Source organism: Arachis hypogaea, chromosome 15, assembly GCF_003086295.3.
Source record: "Arachis hypogaea cultivar Tifrunner chromosome 15, arahy.Tifrunner.gnm2.J5K5, whole genome shotgun sequence".
In the NCBI taxonomy this organism is placed as follows: Eukaryota; Viridiplantae; Streptophyta; class Magnoliopsida; order Fabales; family Fabaceae; genus Arachis; species Arachis hypogaea.
This window is the reverse complement of record NC_092050.1, coordinates 5,459,207-5,477,231: the sequence shown is the minus strand read 5'-3', so window position 1 is coordinate 5,477,231 and position 18,025 is coordinate 5,459,207. Positions and strand designations below refer to the sequence as shown.

Here is an 18,025-nt window from a genome sequence, read left to right as displayed (position 1 = left end):
TAAAATAATTTTATAAATATTTTTAATTACATAATATTATGTCAATAAAAATAATAATCTCTTAGTTTTTAATGTTGACTATATATATGAATAATCATCTAAAAAAATATAATTAGATAACTGTATAAATTATTATTACATTAAAACTAAATTTTACATAAAATACATTAAAAAATTTATTTAATAAATTAAGTATATATAATTAAATCTATATATAGTTTGGCACATATTTCAATAAAAATATTAAAAATATTTTTTTATAAAGATATTTATATTAAAATATAATTTATTTATTTAATCCCATTTAAATAAAATAATATTTTTATAATATACTTAAATTAAATAATAATGTATGGAAGAGTATTTTCAAGATCTTTTATTTTTTAAGGGATGATTTCACATATAATATTGTAGTCCTCTTAACCAATTTTTTTGGTTTGGAAAATGGAGGATGGAAGGTTCTTTGTCCAAGTAAGTGCTATATGTTCATATTTCTGATTTTGAGAGTAATATCAGTAATTTTTGAGAGAATAGACAGTGAAAACTTGAGAGTTACCACACTCCCTTATTTGATCTTGTTATGGCAGATCTGAGTTCTCGAAAAATATGAAATTTTTATTTGGCTATGTATTATTCATGATGCAATTTCCACAATTGCTTTTTGATTTCATAGAAATTTGGGCAGCTCTGATTTGTGTCCTTTGCTGTAATATTGAACCTGAAACGATTTTTCACTGTCTTCATGAGTGTCCCAAGGGTAAAGCTATTTGACATAGTTTGAATTTGGAAGTTCACGGTCAGCAGTTAGATTGTTGGTTGCGCAGAGGTATGAATTCCAATACCTTCCTCTTCTCGGCGACTATTTGGTGGATTTGGAGGGATCTTAACAATGATGTTTTTAATCTGGCTAATCTATGGAGAATGGGTAAGGTTATAGCTCTTATTCATGCTTCCTAATCTGAACTTTATAAGTTCTTATCTATGCATTATGTGTCTACTCCTTATTTGCTACTTGCTTGGTCTTCTTCTACTCAATTTTCGGTTAAAGTAAACTGTGATGCTAGTAAATTTGGTGAATCTGCTGGTTTTGGGTGTGTATTGCGTGACTATAATGACTCTTGGTTGTGTGGTTGTATTGGTTCTTTATCATCTGCTATTATTCTTCGAAACGAGCTTTTTGCAATTTGGAGATGACTAATTTTAGTATAGGAAGTTGGGTTTAGAGAGGTCACTTGCAAGACAGATTATTTGGATGCTTTTATTCTTGTTAATAATAGGAACAACCAAATGCAAAGTTCTGATAATGATTTAGTGACTAAAATTAAAGAGATTTTAAACTGGAATTAGAGAGTAAAAATCACTCTAATTCAAAGAGATATCAACATAGTTGTTGATGTTTTGGCTAAATATGCAGCATCTAATTACATATAGCAATAATGAGATGAACCTTAAAAAAATTTAACAGTATTATTGTAGTGAGACTGCGTCTTTAGTGTTTAGTGTGTTTTCTAACTTTTTTTTTTTGACACAAAAAAAGAAAAATTATAAAATCTTATTGGAAGTATCTTCCTTTATATTACAAAAGCAAATTTATCCTAAAAAATTAAGTTAATTTATCACAAAAATTGCATAAAGGTAATCCTTACAAGAGTGAGAGTATACATAAATCAATAGCAGATTCCGGAAATGAGAGAGGGAAAGGCGAAGGGCATTCCCGAAATTAAGGGAGAAAAGGGAGGGCAAATGAAAGAAGGAAGGAGGCCCAATCATTCTGAAAAGCCGCTAATGAATCTATCAGAATCCAGCTAGCTTCCTACAATAACGTAGCTTGGACTCCGAGTGACTTTCCTTTCCTTCCTTCCCCATACATAGTTACATACACACACATATACATATACATATACATATACAAATACATACATACATACTCTCTCTCTCTCTCTCTCTCTCTGATGTATTAATTTACGAAAAGCATAAAGTAAAAGCTAAAGCGAAACGACGCATACCATCATCTTGTGAATCCTGACTTTGACATCAACAACAACTACTATTGTTTACTCAATCAGCTTCACTTCACTACTATTAGAATCAAAGATTCACTGCAATTCTCTCTCTCTCTCTCTCTCTCTCTCTCTTGCTTTTTATCTTCTTCCTCGCTCTCATCTCGCGGTTAGTTCACTTCTTCTTCCCTGATTCTCCTCTTTTCCTTTTTATTTCGTAATTTTCCTTCGTTTAAATTTAGCATCGGTAGCTATGCGCACTAGGTTTGATCGCTGTTTATTGCTTTAGATTCTACATTTATTTTGCGTTCGGTATTCGGATCGCATTGCATTGCATGCGTTCTTGCTTTAGAGGTTGTGTTTTTTATTTTTTATTTTTTTTATTCTGATTTACAGTCAATGGATTCATCATCGATTGAGTTTCGGTGGTCTGTGTAGTTAATGGACTTGAATTTCAATGTGAGCGGTGTAGGATACTCTAAATTGTGAATAAGTGATGCGGTTGAAAATGGAGGCATAGTCACAACATGCATACATTTTTATGACCAGAGGCTTAGCAATAGTAGCATGTTGCTGGTGTTGTAAAATTTTTTGATGTATTTTTAATGTGAAATACTAATGCAACGTGTAGAGCCTAATATATAAATTTATAGTCCCATGTTTGATATAATTCTTACTAGTGATGGTTCTGGTTGTAATTGGAGATGGATTCTTCTTACAAAGATAGGCCAACTTGAGGTAATTAGTTTAACAGATCCATGTTGTAACGAAGGAGGATGATGATGTTATGTCGGCTTTCATAAGTTAGATAATGGTAATGAATCATGATAGAGTTAAAAGTACTCGGAAACAAGAGTGATTAGAACGATGATTTGTTTGAGGTATATGTCTCCTATATTACAGTTTTTAGCAGAGAAGATCAACGGGACTCAACCTTCAGTATGGTGCCCACTTGAGATAAGGTGTTGTAGAATTTAGAGTGACTTTGACCTGGTTAATTTGTATTTGAGTCAGTCTTATATTTGTTTGAAGTTATGTTGTCTCTTTTCATTTTATGCTGTTTAGGGAAGTAATCAAATTGAAATGTGATGCTTCTCTCTCTCTCTCTCTCTCTCTCTCTCTCTCTCTCTGTATCTCTTTTATTTATTTATTTTTAATCAATGGCAAACTATGAAATTTAAGATGTTTTTATGATAATAATTTTAAATAAATGATAGTAACAGTGGAGGAAACCTCACAGAAGAGGGGCTTCTTAAGCCATTAAATAATAAAATTGACTTGTCTTGCTCTTAGTAGGTTTGAGAACAATATAGTGATATCCCTTGTCCATTTGACAATTTTAATGTAATTCTTTGCTTCCAAGTTCTTCGTTGGATAAGTTTCTCAGTGAAACTTTGGAATTTTTTGAAGCTTCTACATACATCACACTTTAGTTTTCATTTTTAATTTCTTTATTTTTTATTTTTATTTTCATGGAATATGGTTTCTGTATGTAAAAACATGAAGGGAAAAAGTACTGTAACCTTTCTGTTCGTCTAGTTGCTTGATATTGATATTTCATTTTCATTTTGTTGCAGAACACAACATAAAAGTGGTTGCCTGGAGTGCCAGTACCTATGGATCTAGCTTTCTGTAAAACATATGTCTATAATAGTTGCTGATCCGTTTGGAAGCTTACACTCATTCTGATTTCTATTTTATACATACTGGGCCTAGGTGGTGATGCAATCTGTTGTGATGCATAGGTGCCTCTGGTGCTGTATTCTGTTTGGGTATCTTCATATATGTTGCCTTTCTTTTGATCCAGGACAGAGTTTGAATAGGAGTACTGGTTTAGAGGATTGGTTGGGTTATTCTGGGTCACTTCTAAGATACAAATCTCAACTCAGTGGTTCTGCATTTGCTGAAACATCAACTTCTTCATTCTCATTGATTGAATCAGTTTCTTGTGAGGACCTAGAAGGTGTAGGATCTTTTGATACCACATGCTTGCTAAGCTCAACTCATACTTTGAATCATGATATTAACATATTTGGTGTTGGAAATTTGGAGATACTTTCTCATGTTTCACTTTTATGTCCCGTAGAAGGGTGTACAATAACAGTCAATGTGTCAGGCAGCATTAAACTTGGTCAAAATGCTTCTATTATTGCTGGTTCTGTTGTTTTATCTGCAGCCAATTTAACCATGGAACGCAATTCTTGTATAAACTCATCATCTTTGGGTGGGTCACCACCTGCTCAAACCAGTGGCACACCTGTTGGCTATGATGGAGGTGGTGGGGGACATGGTGGGCGTGGTGCATCTTGTTTAAAAAATAATAACACAAACTGGGGCGGTGATGTTTATGGTTGGTCTACAATATCTGATCCATGGAGTTATGGGAGTAAGGGTGGTGGAAAATCTACTCAAAAACCATATGGAGGGAATGGTGGGGGGCGTGTTAAGCTTCTAGTGAAGGACACTTTATATCTAAATGGGTCTGTCACTGTAGAAGGTGGTGATGGTGGGTCTGATGGGGGAGGTGGCTCTGGTGGAAGCATAGTATTGCATGCTGTAAAGCTGTGAGTATCAACTACTTGTCAATCTCTGACAGTATACCTATTTTTTCATGTTATGACTGCTGAAGGACTGTTATGGATGTTTATATCTATTAATTTAAGTGCAAAATGCGTTTATACGAAATTTCATTCAGTTTTAATAATAGTAGCAATGATAATGAGTTGTCTAGTTACATATTAAAGGGTTCCAAGATGGTAAGACAGTTGCAGATATTTGTAAAATTCTGTTAATTAAAATTATCAAAGAGGTTTGTAGCTTTTGGTGATGGTGCTGTCGAATTTTTTTTATATGGATCTGCTTACGTATATAGCCCTAGGCCATTTACAAATTGCAACTGTTAGTTCCTTTGTCTTCCAGATTTTAAATGTTTTCCGAAATGTCATGCCTTTGTTTATGGTTTTCAAGTTGTGTCTGTTTTGTAGGTTTGTCTTCTCTTATATGAAGGTTTACTATTGAATTAATTTATGATTTCTACTTTATTTTTCTTGTAACTCTTTTGTTGGATTTAACTGTTTGGATGAGTATAGGAAGGGATATGGTATCATCAGTGCTGCTGGTGGAACAGGATGGGGTGGAGGCGGTGGAGGAAGAGTATCACTTGATTGTTACAGCATACAAGAAGATTTAATAATTACTGTTCATGGTTTGTCCCAATATTCTTCTACTTGTGGTAGTTAAAACAGTATGTTCTACTTGATTTGAATTGTTAGATTAATCCATGTGAATCAAAATATCAAAAAATGGAGCATTCTTTTAAGCATATAAAAGTTTCACTGAAATTTTCAGTATGCACGATCTGCGTTTTTAAAAAAAATAAAAATAGTTTTTTCAGTATGCACGGTCTTATTGACTAGGTTTATTGGGTTTGGTAGTAGTAAAGAGGCAAAAGTTATGTGGAACAGTGCAATCTTTGCAACTATTTCGACTATTTGGTTGGAGCTTAATGCACACACCTTTAATGATAGATTCTTTGAAAAACAAGTCTTAGGGTTAGACGCTTAGCATCTATTTGGTGTAAAGCTCATGATACTTTCCCCCTTGGACATGTTGAGAGATTGAAGACGTTTGCCCTTTTTTGTGTGTGTGCGTTTGGGTTTTTTTATAGGAGAACCCTTTTTCCCCCACCTTCTTTGTATTTCTTTGTTCTCACTTTAATGGGATTCTTATTAACATGTAGACATACATAATCTGAAACTTTTGATGTTGTTGAAACCATCAGGCATTTGATGTTTTGAGATATGTTCTTTCGATAAAAAGTTTTTTGGTTGACATTGTCATATCTATAGTTTCAATAGTTCCAGATGTAACATGCACGTGTGCTTTTCTCTTTAGCTGTATAGCAAGAAGGCATTCCTACTCAGTTCATGCATTTGTTGTAACAGGAGGTTTGAGTATTGGCTGTCCTGGGAATTCTGGAGCTGCGGGCACATATTTCAATGCGAATTTACGAAGTTTGAGAGTTGGCAATGATAATATCACAACAGAGACTGAAACCCCATTGCTTGACTTCTCAACCACTCCTTCTTTATGGTCAAATGTTTATGTGGAAAATAAAGGAAAAGTTTTGGTTCCACTTGTTTGGTCCAGAGCTCAGGTATAAAATTAATACAATCAATACCCCCAATCTGAAGGATTTTGTAAGCCACTTGAATTTCAATATGTTGTATTTATTTGACTTTTTTAAAGGTTAGCGGCCAAATAAGTGTTTATTATGGAGCAAGCTTAACCTTTGGGTTATCTGATTATCCAATTTCTGAATTTGAGCTTGTTGCAGAAGAGCTTTTATTAAGTGATTCTATCATAAAGGTACTAGATTGCAATTCAAAGTGTTTTTCTGTTATGATTTTTTATGCATTTTCTAATCTATGTTCACATGAATTGTTTTAGTCCCCAATTTCTTTATGCTCTGCTTTTAACTCATTATTTAACAAATGCTTTAATTTTATGAAGGTTTTTGGAGCATTTAGAGTTGCTGTTAAGATGTTACTCATGTGGAATTCCTCAATCCAAATTGATGGTGGTGAAAGTACTGTTGTGACTGCTTCGGTATTTGAAGTCAGAAACCTGGCTGTTTTAAGGGTATAATGGTCTTAATCTAAAGTTATGTTCTGCTTGTGTCCATAGATCAATATTTTATTCTTGGTCAGCTGGAGCTTTCATTTTGATTGTGATTGCTATTTTTCAGCAAAACTCTGTCATTAGTTCGAATACAAATTTGGGTTTATATGGTCAAGGACTGCTGCAGTTGACCGGGGACGGCGATACAATCAAAGGCCAGCGGATATCCTTGTCTCTCTTCTATAATGTAACTGTAAGTAATGATATAAATTATACTTGTAGTTTCTATGGTTTTTGGTGTGCTTACAAGAGTTTTCCACGATTGTTTAGGGATCCCCCTTATTTCAGGGAGTTGATACCAAAGAGATATATTGAATTAATGAGGTTTAATAATTCTTTATTCTGTTAGTGGAACTAAATATTTTTGTTATTACAGTGTAAATGAATTAAAACAGAGGAAAGGATGTTGTATGAGTGGCCATATTATATAAGATAACATAAGAATGAATACATTATTGAGAAAGTTGGAGTGATACCTATTCTGAAATGATTATACAATCTTGTCTTTGGTGGTTTGATAATTTTGGGAGATGACTTGTAAAACTGCCAGTAAGAAAGTCAATCAAAGTGAAAGTAGCCCCATAGTTAGGTTAATATCTTGAAGAGTCATAGGGTTGCCCAATTGATCTGTTGCATCATTTCCTCCTTACTAATTCAAGATGTTTTTGGCTCCCATAAAGATGCTAAGATCTTGTGGTGTTCCTTGGTTTATGTTGTGCTTTGGTGTATTTTGTTTGAAATGATGATAGGAACCAATGCAGAATTTGGTGAATCATAGTGGACACTAGTCCTAACAAATTGCAGAGCTGTCAGTAGTGTATTCAGGGTGAATATGTGTAGAGGCTATATGATGTTAGGGGAAGGGTCATTTCCAGTTTAGGCTAGGAAAAAAAATTGCATTTGAAACTTGGTAGAGACTAGGCAAACTCTAATGCTTAGAATATCTATTTTATTTTTCCAAAACTGGAGGTTGATATCATCTTGGTGCAATACTGCAATCTGAGTAATTTTAGAGAAATTTCCACAACTGTTTGATCACTTTCTCTGGCTCCTATTAAAGGAGTGCTAGAGTTTTTGTAATTCCTTTTCAACTGTACGTTTACTTTTTTTTTTTCCCAATATTCTCTTTGGTGCTCTGCTCTTGCTTTATTTCATGGAGTGTCATTATCAGATACACAAACGGATTGACATTTGTTGCTGCATGGTTTATCTACTTACGATTTAGCATTACGTTATTTTTTCCCCCTGATCCTGTTTTGTAGTCTTTTCTTCTCTTCTAATAAAATCTCTTTTCCCACAAAGTAAAAAAGCCTGCAAAGAAACCATTTAGAAGGACTTAGATTGTGATTTGTCTATATGATTTACAATAGGATCCTTTAGCTGTTGTTGATCCATGTAGCTAACTCCCTCTTGCAGTAAAAGACTTTGTGGACATTGTTGTATTTGCATGCAATATGAATCTGCTATTGCTGTTCCCTTTTTAAGGCTTTACTGTCAAGTTCAGTCGATTTTGGTTATATAGCTCAGCTTCTGTTTGAAGAAAAATTCTGCACTATGTTTGAAGCTCAGTCGGTTTTGTAGCCCATATTTGTTTTCGGAATTTTAATAGCCTTTCTCTTGTGACAGGTTGGCCCAGGTTCTTTACTTCAAGCCCCTTTGGATGATGATGCTAGTAGAGGCACGTAAGTATGGCTGCTTAGACACAATGATTGATTAAACAGCTACCATACAAGCTATTTAAGTGTGAAACCAAAGAAACTCTAAACTTAATCCAGTTTGTTGTTTCTATCTTTTAAACAACCTTTGCAGGGTGACAAAGCATCTTTGCGACACACAGAGATGCCCAATAGATTTGATAACTCCACCTGATGACTGTCATGTCAATTATACACTATCCTTCTCTCTTCAAGTAAGATTTGTTAAGTAATAGATTTTATTTTGAGTAGTTATTGTTGGAACCAATTTTTTCTTGCCCACATATGTTGCATTTAATGCGATTATATAATTTGAAAAACTTAGGGCTTATAATAAATACTCAAAAAGAGTATTAGTTTTTCTCATGCTGTAATGCTCAGTGTATATCTATATATGTATACTGTCGTTGTAAGAATATCAGAACTTTCTATCATTGTTATCATAGTCATCAATTCAAATTACTCCTTCAATGATTAGCACCTTTTGTTAGGCATGGTTATTGTCATCGGGTCTTGCACAGGAAATGGTATTGTTAAATTAGAATCTTATTGTGCTACTCTGTGTTTTTGAAGATTTGTCGTGTTGAGGATCTTCTTGTAAATGGCATTATGAAAGGAAGCATAGTTCACATTCACAGGGCAAGAACTGTGATTGTTGGCACTGATGGTGTGATTACTGCATCAGAATTAGGTAATAGAAAAGTTCTTCAAGCCTTTCTTTGGCTGCTTTCTTCTCTTCCAAATTTCTTATTACAAAATAATGATAGTGTAGTTTTGGGATTCTGACTAGACTGAGATAGTGTAGTTTTGGGATTCTGACTAGACTGAGACCTTTTTCAGGTTGCACTGAAGGTATTGGAAAGGGAAACTTTTTGAATGGAGCTGGTGGTGGTGCTGGACATGGTGGAAGAGGAGGGTCTGGATATTTCAATGGGAGAGTGAGCATTGGTGGTGATGAGTATGGAAATGCTATTTTTCCGTGTGAATTGGGTAGTGGAACTCAGGGCCCTAATGGGTCATATGGACATGTTGGAGGTGGAATGATTGGTAAATAGTTTTGAATACCTTTGACTTGAATTGTTCAAGAAGGGATTCTCTTTTTATGTTTTTGGACTATTGAGGTGGATGTGGATAGCTGCAAATGCTATATCATTGTGTTTATACTTTATGGTCCTTATACAAAGGAAATGATCTATTTTTATAATTTTCAGTTGTATTAATTTTTATTCGATTTTTTGGCTAGTGATTGGATCTATTCAGTGGCCACTTTTGAGGCTTGACCTATATGGGTCCTTGAGAGCTGATGGCCAAAGCTTTAACAAGGCAATAACAAGCAGTGATGGTTCTTTGGTTGGTGGTCTTGGTGGAGGTTCTGGTGGAACAGTACTTCTTTTCCTTCAGGAACTCAAACTTTTGGAGAATTCATCCTTATCTGTTGTTGGGGGTAATGGTGGCTCCCTTGGTGGCGGTGGTGGAGGTGGAGGGAGAATTCATTTCCATTGGTCAAGAATTGGTACAGCGGAAGAGTATGTTCCTGTTGCAAGTGTTAGTGGCACCATGAACAACAGGTTTGTCTGAGTTCTTTTTAGCTCAAGGATCATGTTAAATCTTTTCCAGAATCTTGTAATGAAATGTTGGGAATATGAATGCCTGAGTACATGGTCACCAGAAAATGTGACCTACTTGAAATATGAAAGGAAGGGTGGGTACTTTTAATAAGTCAATGAGTTTTGCTTACGTAAATATGTCTAGATATTCTATGCATTTTATTTTCTAGTTGATTTGGATGCTATTTGAATTTAACTTGACTTGTGAATTTTTGAGACTAGTGAGCCAGAATGACAAGGGATTGCTACTTTAGCATCGAATTGAATGCTAAAGATATTATAAAGGATGTTAGTTCATATTAAATGTGTAATATATGAACTTAAGATTTAAGAATTTAAGAATGGACAAAAGAGTGAGCTAATGACACTCATTTTATAAAATTATGAAAATTATATAAAAGAATAGATAAAAGAGTGAGCTAATGACACTTAAGTTCTTAAATTCTTTTTAAAATTGTCTTGTCAATTCTAAATTTAGATTTTAATAATATAGAGAAAGACATCTATTTATATAGCCACATTTATAATATCATAGAAAATTACATCTATGTAACCAACGTGAGGTCACTCTCACATAGTTTGTAATAAGATAGAGAGAAACATATATCACCTGACACCATAGCTACATTAATTTAATAATTTATAATACCAGAGAGTAAATTTTGCAACCAACCTACCACCAATCTAATAATTAATTTCTCACATTGAATTCTTCAATTATATAAAAAATTACATATTGAGGATGTTTTTTATTTCAATAACATAATTTTACTATTGTATTTTCTATTTTGAGGATGTTTGTCATGTATGGTCATATCAAGAATGAATGGTCTTGACATGATTTTAATAGTTATAATTCTACTTAGTCCATATACTCCACTTTGCACAATAACAGTGAACAGTAACAGTGAACAGTCTTCTATTCATTTTTTCCTATTGATTTATTGACAGCACTTTCTAGTTTTACTTATTTTTGGTTTTAAAATATAAAATCTGTGACTCTGCTCAAGCATTTTCACCAAGACCTAAGTTTAGACATCCTTTGTTCTAAAATTATCTAGATTTGAGTCAACTGAAATTTTAAGATTTTAAACAGTGGAGGTGCTGGGAATGAAGGTGGCCATTATGGACAGGAGGGTACAGTAACTGGGAAAGCATGTCCTAAAGGCCTTTATGGCATTTTTTGTGAGGTTTGTTCACTCAATTTTTCTTGTTCTTTCTTTCTTTCTTTCTTTTTTTTTTTTTGAATTTTGTGTTTGGAGATCTATACATATCACTTTCTGTAATTAAGTAAACAATCAATATGCAAACAGACTGGTTATCTCTACTAAAACTCTTTACTTATGCCTCTTTTTATGGGTGATATCTCTGCTCTTGTTCATTCTTTTTCTCTTCTGTTATGAATAGTATCAGAAAAGTGAACAAAATCCAATACTGGGAGAGAGAATAAAAAAAAAATGGTTGCTGTTTATAACTGAAAATATGTTCTACCAACAGATTCTGTTAGGCAGTGTGATTGGTTGTCTGTGTGCTACAGATTCTAAAATGTACTCTAATAAAGTGCTGTTCTTATTTAACAGAAACAGTGTAATCTAAAAGCCATCTGTTGACTTCATTAACAGCATATGCCTTTCTTTACATGGACATGGTTTGTGTGAGCACAATTACTAACACTTAAATGTGTGTTTTAGACATCTCTACTTTTATAGGATTCAGGTGCTTTACACTACATGTGAGCCTAATTTCTTTTTGTAATTACCTCTTTTGTCTGAATAGCAAATAAAAATTAATATTATTTAGATTATAGAACAAGTCATTAGGACCGGGATAGGGTATTTTCAAGAGATGAGAAAACTAGAATATCAACGAAACTAAGGAGCTGAGGAAAGTAGGAACATGCAATTTAATTCTTCTTGCACTGGAGTACTGGACATATATTCTCTGCAAATCTAATTCTTCTTTCTTATGCACTGGAGTACTGGACATATATTTTCTGCAATTTATTGAACAAAGCAATCGAATTTTCAGGAATGCCCTGTTGGTACTTACAAAGATGTTGATGGTTCTGATGAATTTCTTTGCACTCCCTGTCCTCTTGATCTTCTCCCAAATCGTGCAAATTACATATATGTACGAGGTATCTTTGATATGTTTCTTGCCTTAAGATGCCTAAATCTATGCTATCTCTTAAATTTCTAGGATAATCATTTTTTATTGCAGGGGGAGTCACTCAGAAAGATTGTCCCTATAGATGTATATCAGACAAGTACAGAATGCCGAATTGCTACACACCTCTAGAGGAACTTATTTATACTTTTGGGGGTCCCTGGCCATTTTCAGTAATGTTATCATTGGTTTTGTTGCTGCTGGCTCTGCTACTAAGCACCTTAAGAATCAAGTTGATTGGTTCTGGTTCATATCCTAGTTCAAGTTCAATAGACCATAATCATCACCGTTTTCCGTATCTTCTTTCTCTTTCTGAGGTACTATTCTGATAACAAAATTCCAGTGTTTAATTAGCTTTTTATGGAGAGGTTTTTAAGTCTTGACTCACCTCTGAAACTTTCTGATGCATATATATATATATATATATATTCCTTTATTGTAAACTAGGTGCGTGGTGCTAGAGCTGAAGAGACTCAAAGTCATGTGCACAGAATGTACTTCATGGGTCCTAATACTTTCAGAGAACCTTGGCATCTTCCTTATTCACCTCCCCATGCTATAATTGAAATTGTGTAAGAGAAGCTACATATTCATTTGTCATGGATTCTTTATAACATATTGCTCTGTATGCGGGTTGTATGAATGAATTCCAAATCACTTGTAGAGTTGTATTTTTGCTAGTGTATGAACATTTTTCTTGCATTTTTTTTCTTGTCATCAACCAAACACTTAATTCTAATTTTTTGTTCGAATTGTAGATCTTCAGTAAATACCTTTTTATTTAGGTTGAGGTTATTGTATTTCTGGAGTTCTGATATTTTACCATGAAAAACTTCTTGTATGAAATATTTTATATAGATTAAAAAGGTCTATGTACAGGAGACACTCCTGACTACAAATTCTGTATCAAACATTTTTTATATAAGGAGAAGATAAAGAAGAACCCTAGTTTGAAAAGCTTATATTACATAAACATTTAGTCTTGTATCATATTATAAAATGTCATAATTATGATTTAAATTAAGATTTAACCTAACTGGTATGCAGGTATGAAGATGCATTTAATAGATTTATTGATGAGATCAACTCTGTTGCTGCATATGATTGGTGGGAGGGATCAGTGCACAGCATACTTTCAGTTATTGCATATCCTTGTGCTTGGTCCTGGAAACATTGGCGACGAAGAGTAAAAATTAGTCGCCTTCAGGAATATGTGAAATCTGAATATGATCATGCATGCCTACGCTCCTGTCGATCACGAGCTTTGTACAAAGGGATGAAGGTTTGATTTGCACTCTAGCACAGTATTTAACATCATGGAATAATTTATGTGAAGTTCCTGTTTAGTGGCTTTTATTACTGTTACAATTTTTCGCATCGAGAAGACACAAAATAGACAGATCCAAGAATGCAGAAGCCCTTAAGTCCTAAACATATCAAATTAGGAAGTTTTATGTGGAAAATATCCAATTGTAATAAATTATCTGAGTGTTCATATGTGGAGTCCATGACAATAAGGGGTGAGAGGAAATAGAAAGGATTCAGGGGTTAGATTGATGATCACTTTGATGTTGTGAACATTGCCCGTGGAATTTGTGTTGGGGCTTTGGTGGGTTTTAGTGTATATTGAAGGAATAATCTAGTAGCTTTTTGACGAGGTGAATCATTTAGAGTAACATAGAACTATAGAAGTAATAGGTACTGTTGTATATAGCTAACCCTTCATATAGCTATATCATGAGAATTCAGGTGATGTTCTCTCAAGCTTACCATATTGCATTGTCTCCCTTATTTTCTCACAAAAGTAAAACAATATTATTTATATATAACAATGTTATCCATGTATATATGTTAATGTAATAAATCTGAATCTTTAATGTGTAACTCATCTATTTTCATGAATAACTAACTGTATTGGAATCTATGACCTTCCAGTTGTGGGCTTCAAATTTCCATCCTTATTAATGTCTTTAAGAAACCATTGATGCAGGTTGGGGGAACACCAGATTTAATGGTTGCATACATTGATTTTTTCCTTGGTGGTGATGAGAAGCGATTAGATATTGTATCAATTATACAAAAGAGATTTCCCATGTGCATAATTTTTGGTGGGGATGGAAGCTACATGGCACCTTATAATCTTCACAACGATACACTATTGACCAACCTCCTTGGCCAGGTGTCTTAAGTTGAATCTTACTGTTTCAGTTTTTTATTTACCTCTACGTGTAACTGATATATGAATCTCACATTTTATAATCACAGCATGTCCCAGCAACTGTTTGGAATCGCTTGGTAGCTGGCCTGAATGCTCAGTTACGGACAGTGAGGCAAGGGTCAATTCGTACTGCACTAGGTCCTGTTATTGATTGGATAAATAGCCATGCAAACCCCCAACTTGAGTTCCATGGAGTTAAAATTGAGCTAGGATGGTTCCAAGCAACTGCTTCTGGTTACTATCAGCTGGGTATTGTTGTCGCAGTAGGTGATTATTCCCTACATGATTTGCACCAGTCTGATACCTGGGTTGGTTCTGATGAAGCTATAAGGTAATTTATGATCTGAAGTTAATGCTGTATGCAGCCCTTATTTTTCTACTCAATCCTATTAACATCACCGGGATGAATTATTTAGTTTGGTGCTATGAGTTATTAGTAGTAAATGCCAACTGTACCTAAATAATGGTGCTTACTCAAAGGAAGATGGGAAATTTTACTGTTCAAAACCATAAAGCTTATATTGTTAATCAGTCATCACCATTGTCATTTCGTCAGTGATAGAAATGAGAGTTTAGATAATGCTTGTGTTTAGGAATATGACCTGATAACATTAGATGGATAAGAAAGGTGCTAAGTGGTTATTCTCAAGTGTAGCACAACAGTTTGGAATCTTATGGTGCATTATCCTTTTATGGTATCAATGAGTGTTTAGAGTTGATCCTTGGCTCCCATGCTAATTTAAATTGATATTTGAGTTCAACACAATGTCTGTGTGCTTATGCTCTGTCAATGTTTCAAAACTGTTCAACTCTCTCGGCAGAAGGCATTTCGGGGATGCAAAAAGCGTTGATATCTTTTTTCTTTAAGCTTTTATAGTTGCGTCATTTCTTGACAATGTTCTAGTTAGTTTGGTACTGCGAGTATTAATGGTTTGCCTTTAGATACTAGATGTTTATTAGCTAGAAAGGATTCTTATTTGGATACTCGTGGCAGGAAAAATGTGGCTCATGGAAAGAATCTGATGCAACTGCAGCATAGTTGGCCCTACATCAGCAATTCATTATCTCTTAAAAGGATAACTGGAGGAATTAATGGGGGCCTAATAAATGATGCTACCTTGAGATCATTAGACTTCAAAAGGGACTTTCTATTCCCACTTTCTTTGCTGTTGTGCAACACTAGACCTGTTGGTCGTCAGGTAGTTAAATTTTTTGGCATTTCATCTCACTGTTCAGCTATAAATTGAATGTTATCTAATGCTCAGTATCTCTATCAGGACACTGTGCAGCTGCTGATCTCTTTGATGCTTTTAGCAGATCTTTCTGTCACTCTCCTCATGTTGCTTCAGTTCTACTGGATTTCTCTTGCAGCTTTTCTTTCTGTTTTGTTAATCCTTCCATTGTCTCTACTTTCTCCATTCCCTGCTGGTTTGAATGCTTTATTCAGCAAGGAACCTAGAAGAGCTTCACTTTCTAGAGTATATGCACTATGGAATGCCACTTCTCTGTCCAATATTGTAAGTTCTTTCTTTGTACAATTCAGCCAACTGTCTATTGCATGTGTATAAGTGAACAGCAGCAAGCAAGCTTCACTTGTAAACAAAACCTCTAATCAATCTAATGTAATGATCTTCCCCCTCAACTTGGGACAAAATAAATAAATAAAAAGGAAACTGAGAATAAGGAAGAAAACAGCAGTGACCCATAAAAATGGGAAGAAAATGATATTGCCAAGCCAAGGTGGCAAGGCCGAATGACCACTACATGATAGGTGGAGGGGAAGACAGTTGTAAAATTCTAGAAATTGAATTCTTAGCCTTTCAAGATATAATATTCATGTGCAACCATTTAGAAATATTTCCTGCTTTCATCTAACTTGTGTGTGTGTGTGTCTGTGTGCAGGGAGTTGCTTTTGTTTGTTGCCTTGTTCATTATGCATTATCTCACTTCCAGCACCCTGATGAGGCAAATACACGGAATACTAAGAGGTAAGGGTGCCAACTTCTTAATGGCACCATTTGATCTTATTCAACATTGACATGTATTACAAACAACCTATATTTTATTTTTATCTAAATTACCTCTGGCAGTACAATAAATAGCCAACCCTAAAGAATAATAGCATCTTCTAATCCATGTTTACAGTAACTCATATTTGAACATGATGGCTGGTTTGAGTCTGTTAATATTTGAACTGTTTCTTTGTAGGAAGCCTTGGAATGATTTTGTGTGTGAAATATATCACGTGTTATCTATTATAATTATTTTCTATTTTCTATATGTTGAAGCTGCATGCAAACTAGAATATCACACATATACACATAGAAGAGTGATGTTGTAAATCATATATGTCCATAATGAATAATCATTTAACATAAAAAGACTAGAGTTCTGGAAAACAAGGATGCTATTTCAAAATTTATATAGGTTCCAATGAATAACATGTTATATTAGATAAAGCATAATCCTGAGATAAACCTTTAGGCACTGGCATGACGACCAATGATCACTAAACCTTATGGCAGTACTGATGTAAGCATGGTCTGAGTAAATTGGTGCCATCTTCATTTGTCCATTATAGACATTTCAACATAGAGCAATATTTGAGATGCCAAATTCCCAAGGTCTCATCCACGGTAATTTGGGTCTGTAGCTTCTATCTATCTCTTTCCAGTAGCCCACCACTTGCCAATAACCGCTGGATGCCCCTCATAATTTTTTGTTCATGGAGTTTTGAGTGATCACAAATAAGGCACTGGCTTTGTGATGAAAAAAGAAAAACTTAAATAAAACCATTTATTTACTCCTCTGAGAAACTGCTTTTAGATGGGCTTTTTGCTTTGCTTCTAGTAAATTTTATGTTGGTCCTTGTTTTCAAGTTTGGATGGATTGTCTTGCAGGGAAGATGATAAATGCTGGCTTTTGCCGGTCATCCTTTTTCTGTTCAAGTCAATACAAGCTCGCTTTGTCAATTGGCACATAGCAAATACAGAAATCCAAGATTTTTCTCTCTTTTGTCCGGATCCAGATGCTTTCTGGGCTCATGAACCTGGTTTATGATAGCAAATAGGAGGAAAGAATCATTAGAATGTGAACATGGATGTTAAGCTTTTTGACAAACCCATTGGTTCAGAAGGAGGCTTTGTTTCGTTGTGGTTCTGAGCAGTGCTGTGTAAATACATTCAGAGATATGTACAGGAGAATCAATCAAGTACAGTTCTGTAGCTTTGCTTCATTGTAAAAAACCAGAGAGTACAACAAAGGCACGTAGGATTCCCCACATTGGCTGCTTTTTCCGAGGTTAATACTGAAGATCTCAGTTTCTTCATTGTAAATTTCGGTGGTTTTAATTTTTTATTTCTTTTCTTCCTGCAAATTTTGCCATTAAATGCCATAGAAGCATATAAAGTGGTTCTCTTTCTCATACCCCAGGGAAGAAACTCTAACCTTTCTTTTGTCTACCATTTTTGTCGTTCTTTACCTTTTTTTCTAAAACCAGTTTTCTTCCCATTTCCTGGTGTTTTTATACGGAATAGTATAGTATGAAGGATCACAGTGATTGGATAGCATTTCCTATTAAGCCTGACATCCTAACGTGCACTGAGGTTGCGGATGTGATAAAAGCTCCCTTTTCCTATATATTGAAGGTTTTGAATCATC

The 18,025-nt window shown here is 34.5% G+C and overlaps 1 protein-coding gene across 3 annotated transcripts; it reads left to right on the top strand.

Moving 5' to 3' along the window:
- Window positions 1–439: 439 nt before the first annotated feature.
- Window positions 440–17,789, top strand: LOC112747895 (uncharacterized). Of its 3 annotated transcripts, XM_072218497.1 has the most exons (24): window positions 440–471; window positions 757–925; window positions 3,578–4,564; window positions 5,090–5,205; window positions 5,945–6,156; window positions 6,249–6,368; window positions 6,513–6,641; window positions 6,748–6,873; window positions 8,307–8,362; window positions 8,490–8,589; window positions 8,948–9,065; window positions 9,215–9,421; window positions 9,618–9,942; window positions 11,078–11,171; window positions 12,010–12,118; window positions 12,202–12,464; window positions 12,595–12,719; window positions 13,195–13,429; window positions 14,138–14,326; window positions 14,413–14,696; window positions 15,360–15,564; window positions 15,643–15,882; window positions 16,268–16,353; window positions 17,266–17,789. In XM_072218497.1, exons 3-24 carry the CDS (start codon window positions 3,723–3,725, stop codon window positions 17,423–17,425), a joined length of 4,341 nt encoding a protein of 1,446 aa, XP_072074598.1. In that variant the 5' UTR covers window positions 440–471; window positions 757–925; window positions 3,578–3,722; the 3' UTR covers window positions 17,426–17,789. The 3 variants fall into 3 exon arrangements, with proteins under 3 accessions (XP_072074598.1, XP_025651888.1, XP_025651889.1); XM_025796103.3 differs by lacking the exons at window positions 440–471; window positions 757–925 and adding an exon at window positions 1,695–2,169; XM_025796104.3 differs by lacking the exons at window positions 440–471; window positions 757–925 and adding an exon at window positions 1,826–2,962.
- The last annotated feature ends 236 nt before the right edge of the window (window positions 17,790–18,025 follow it).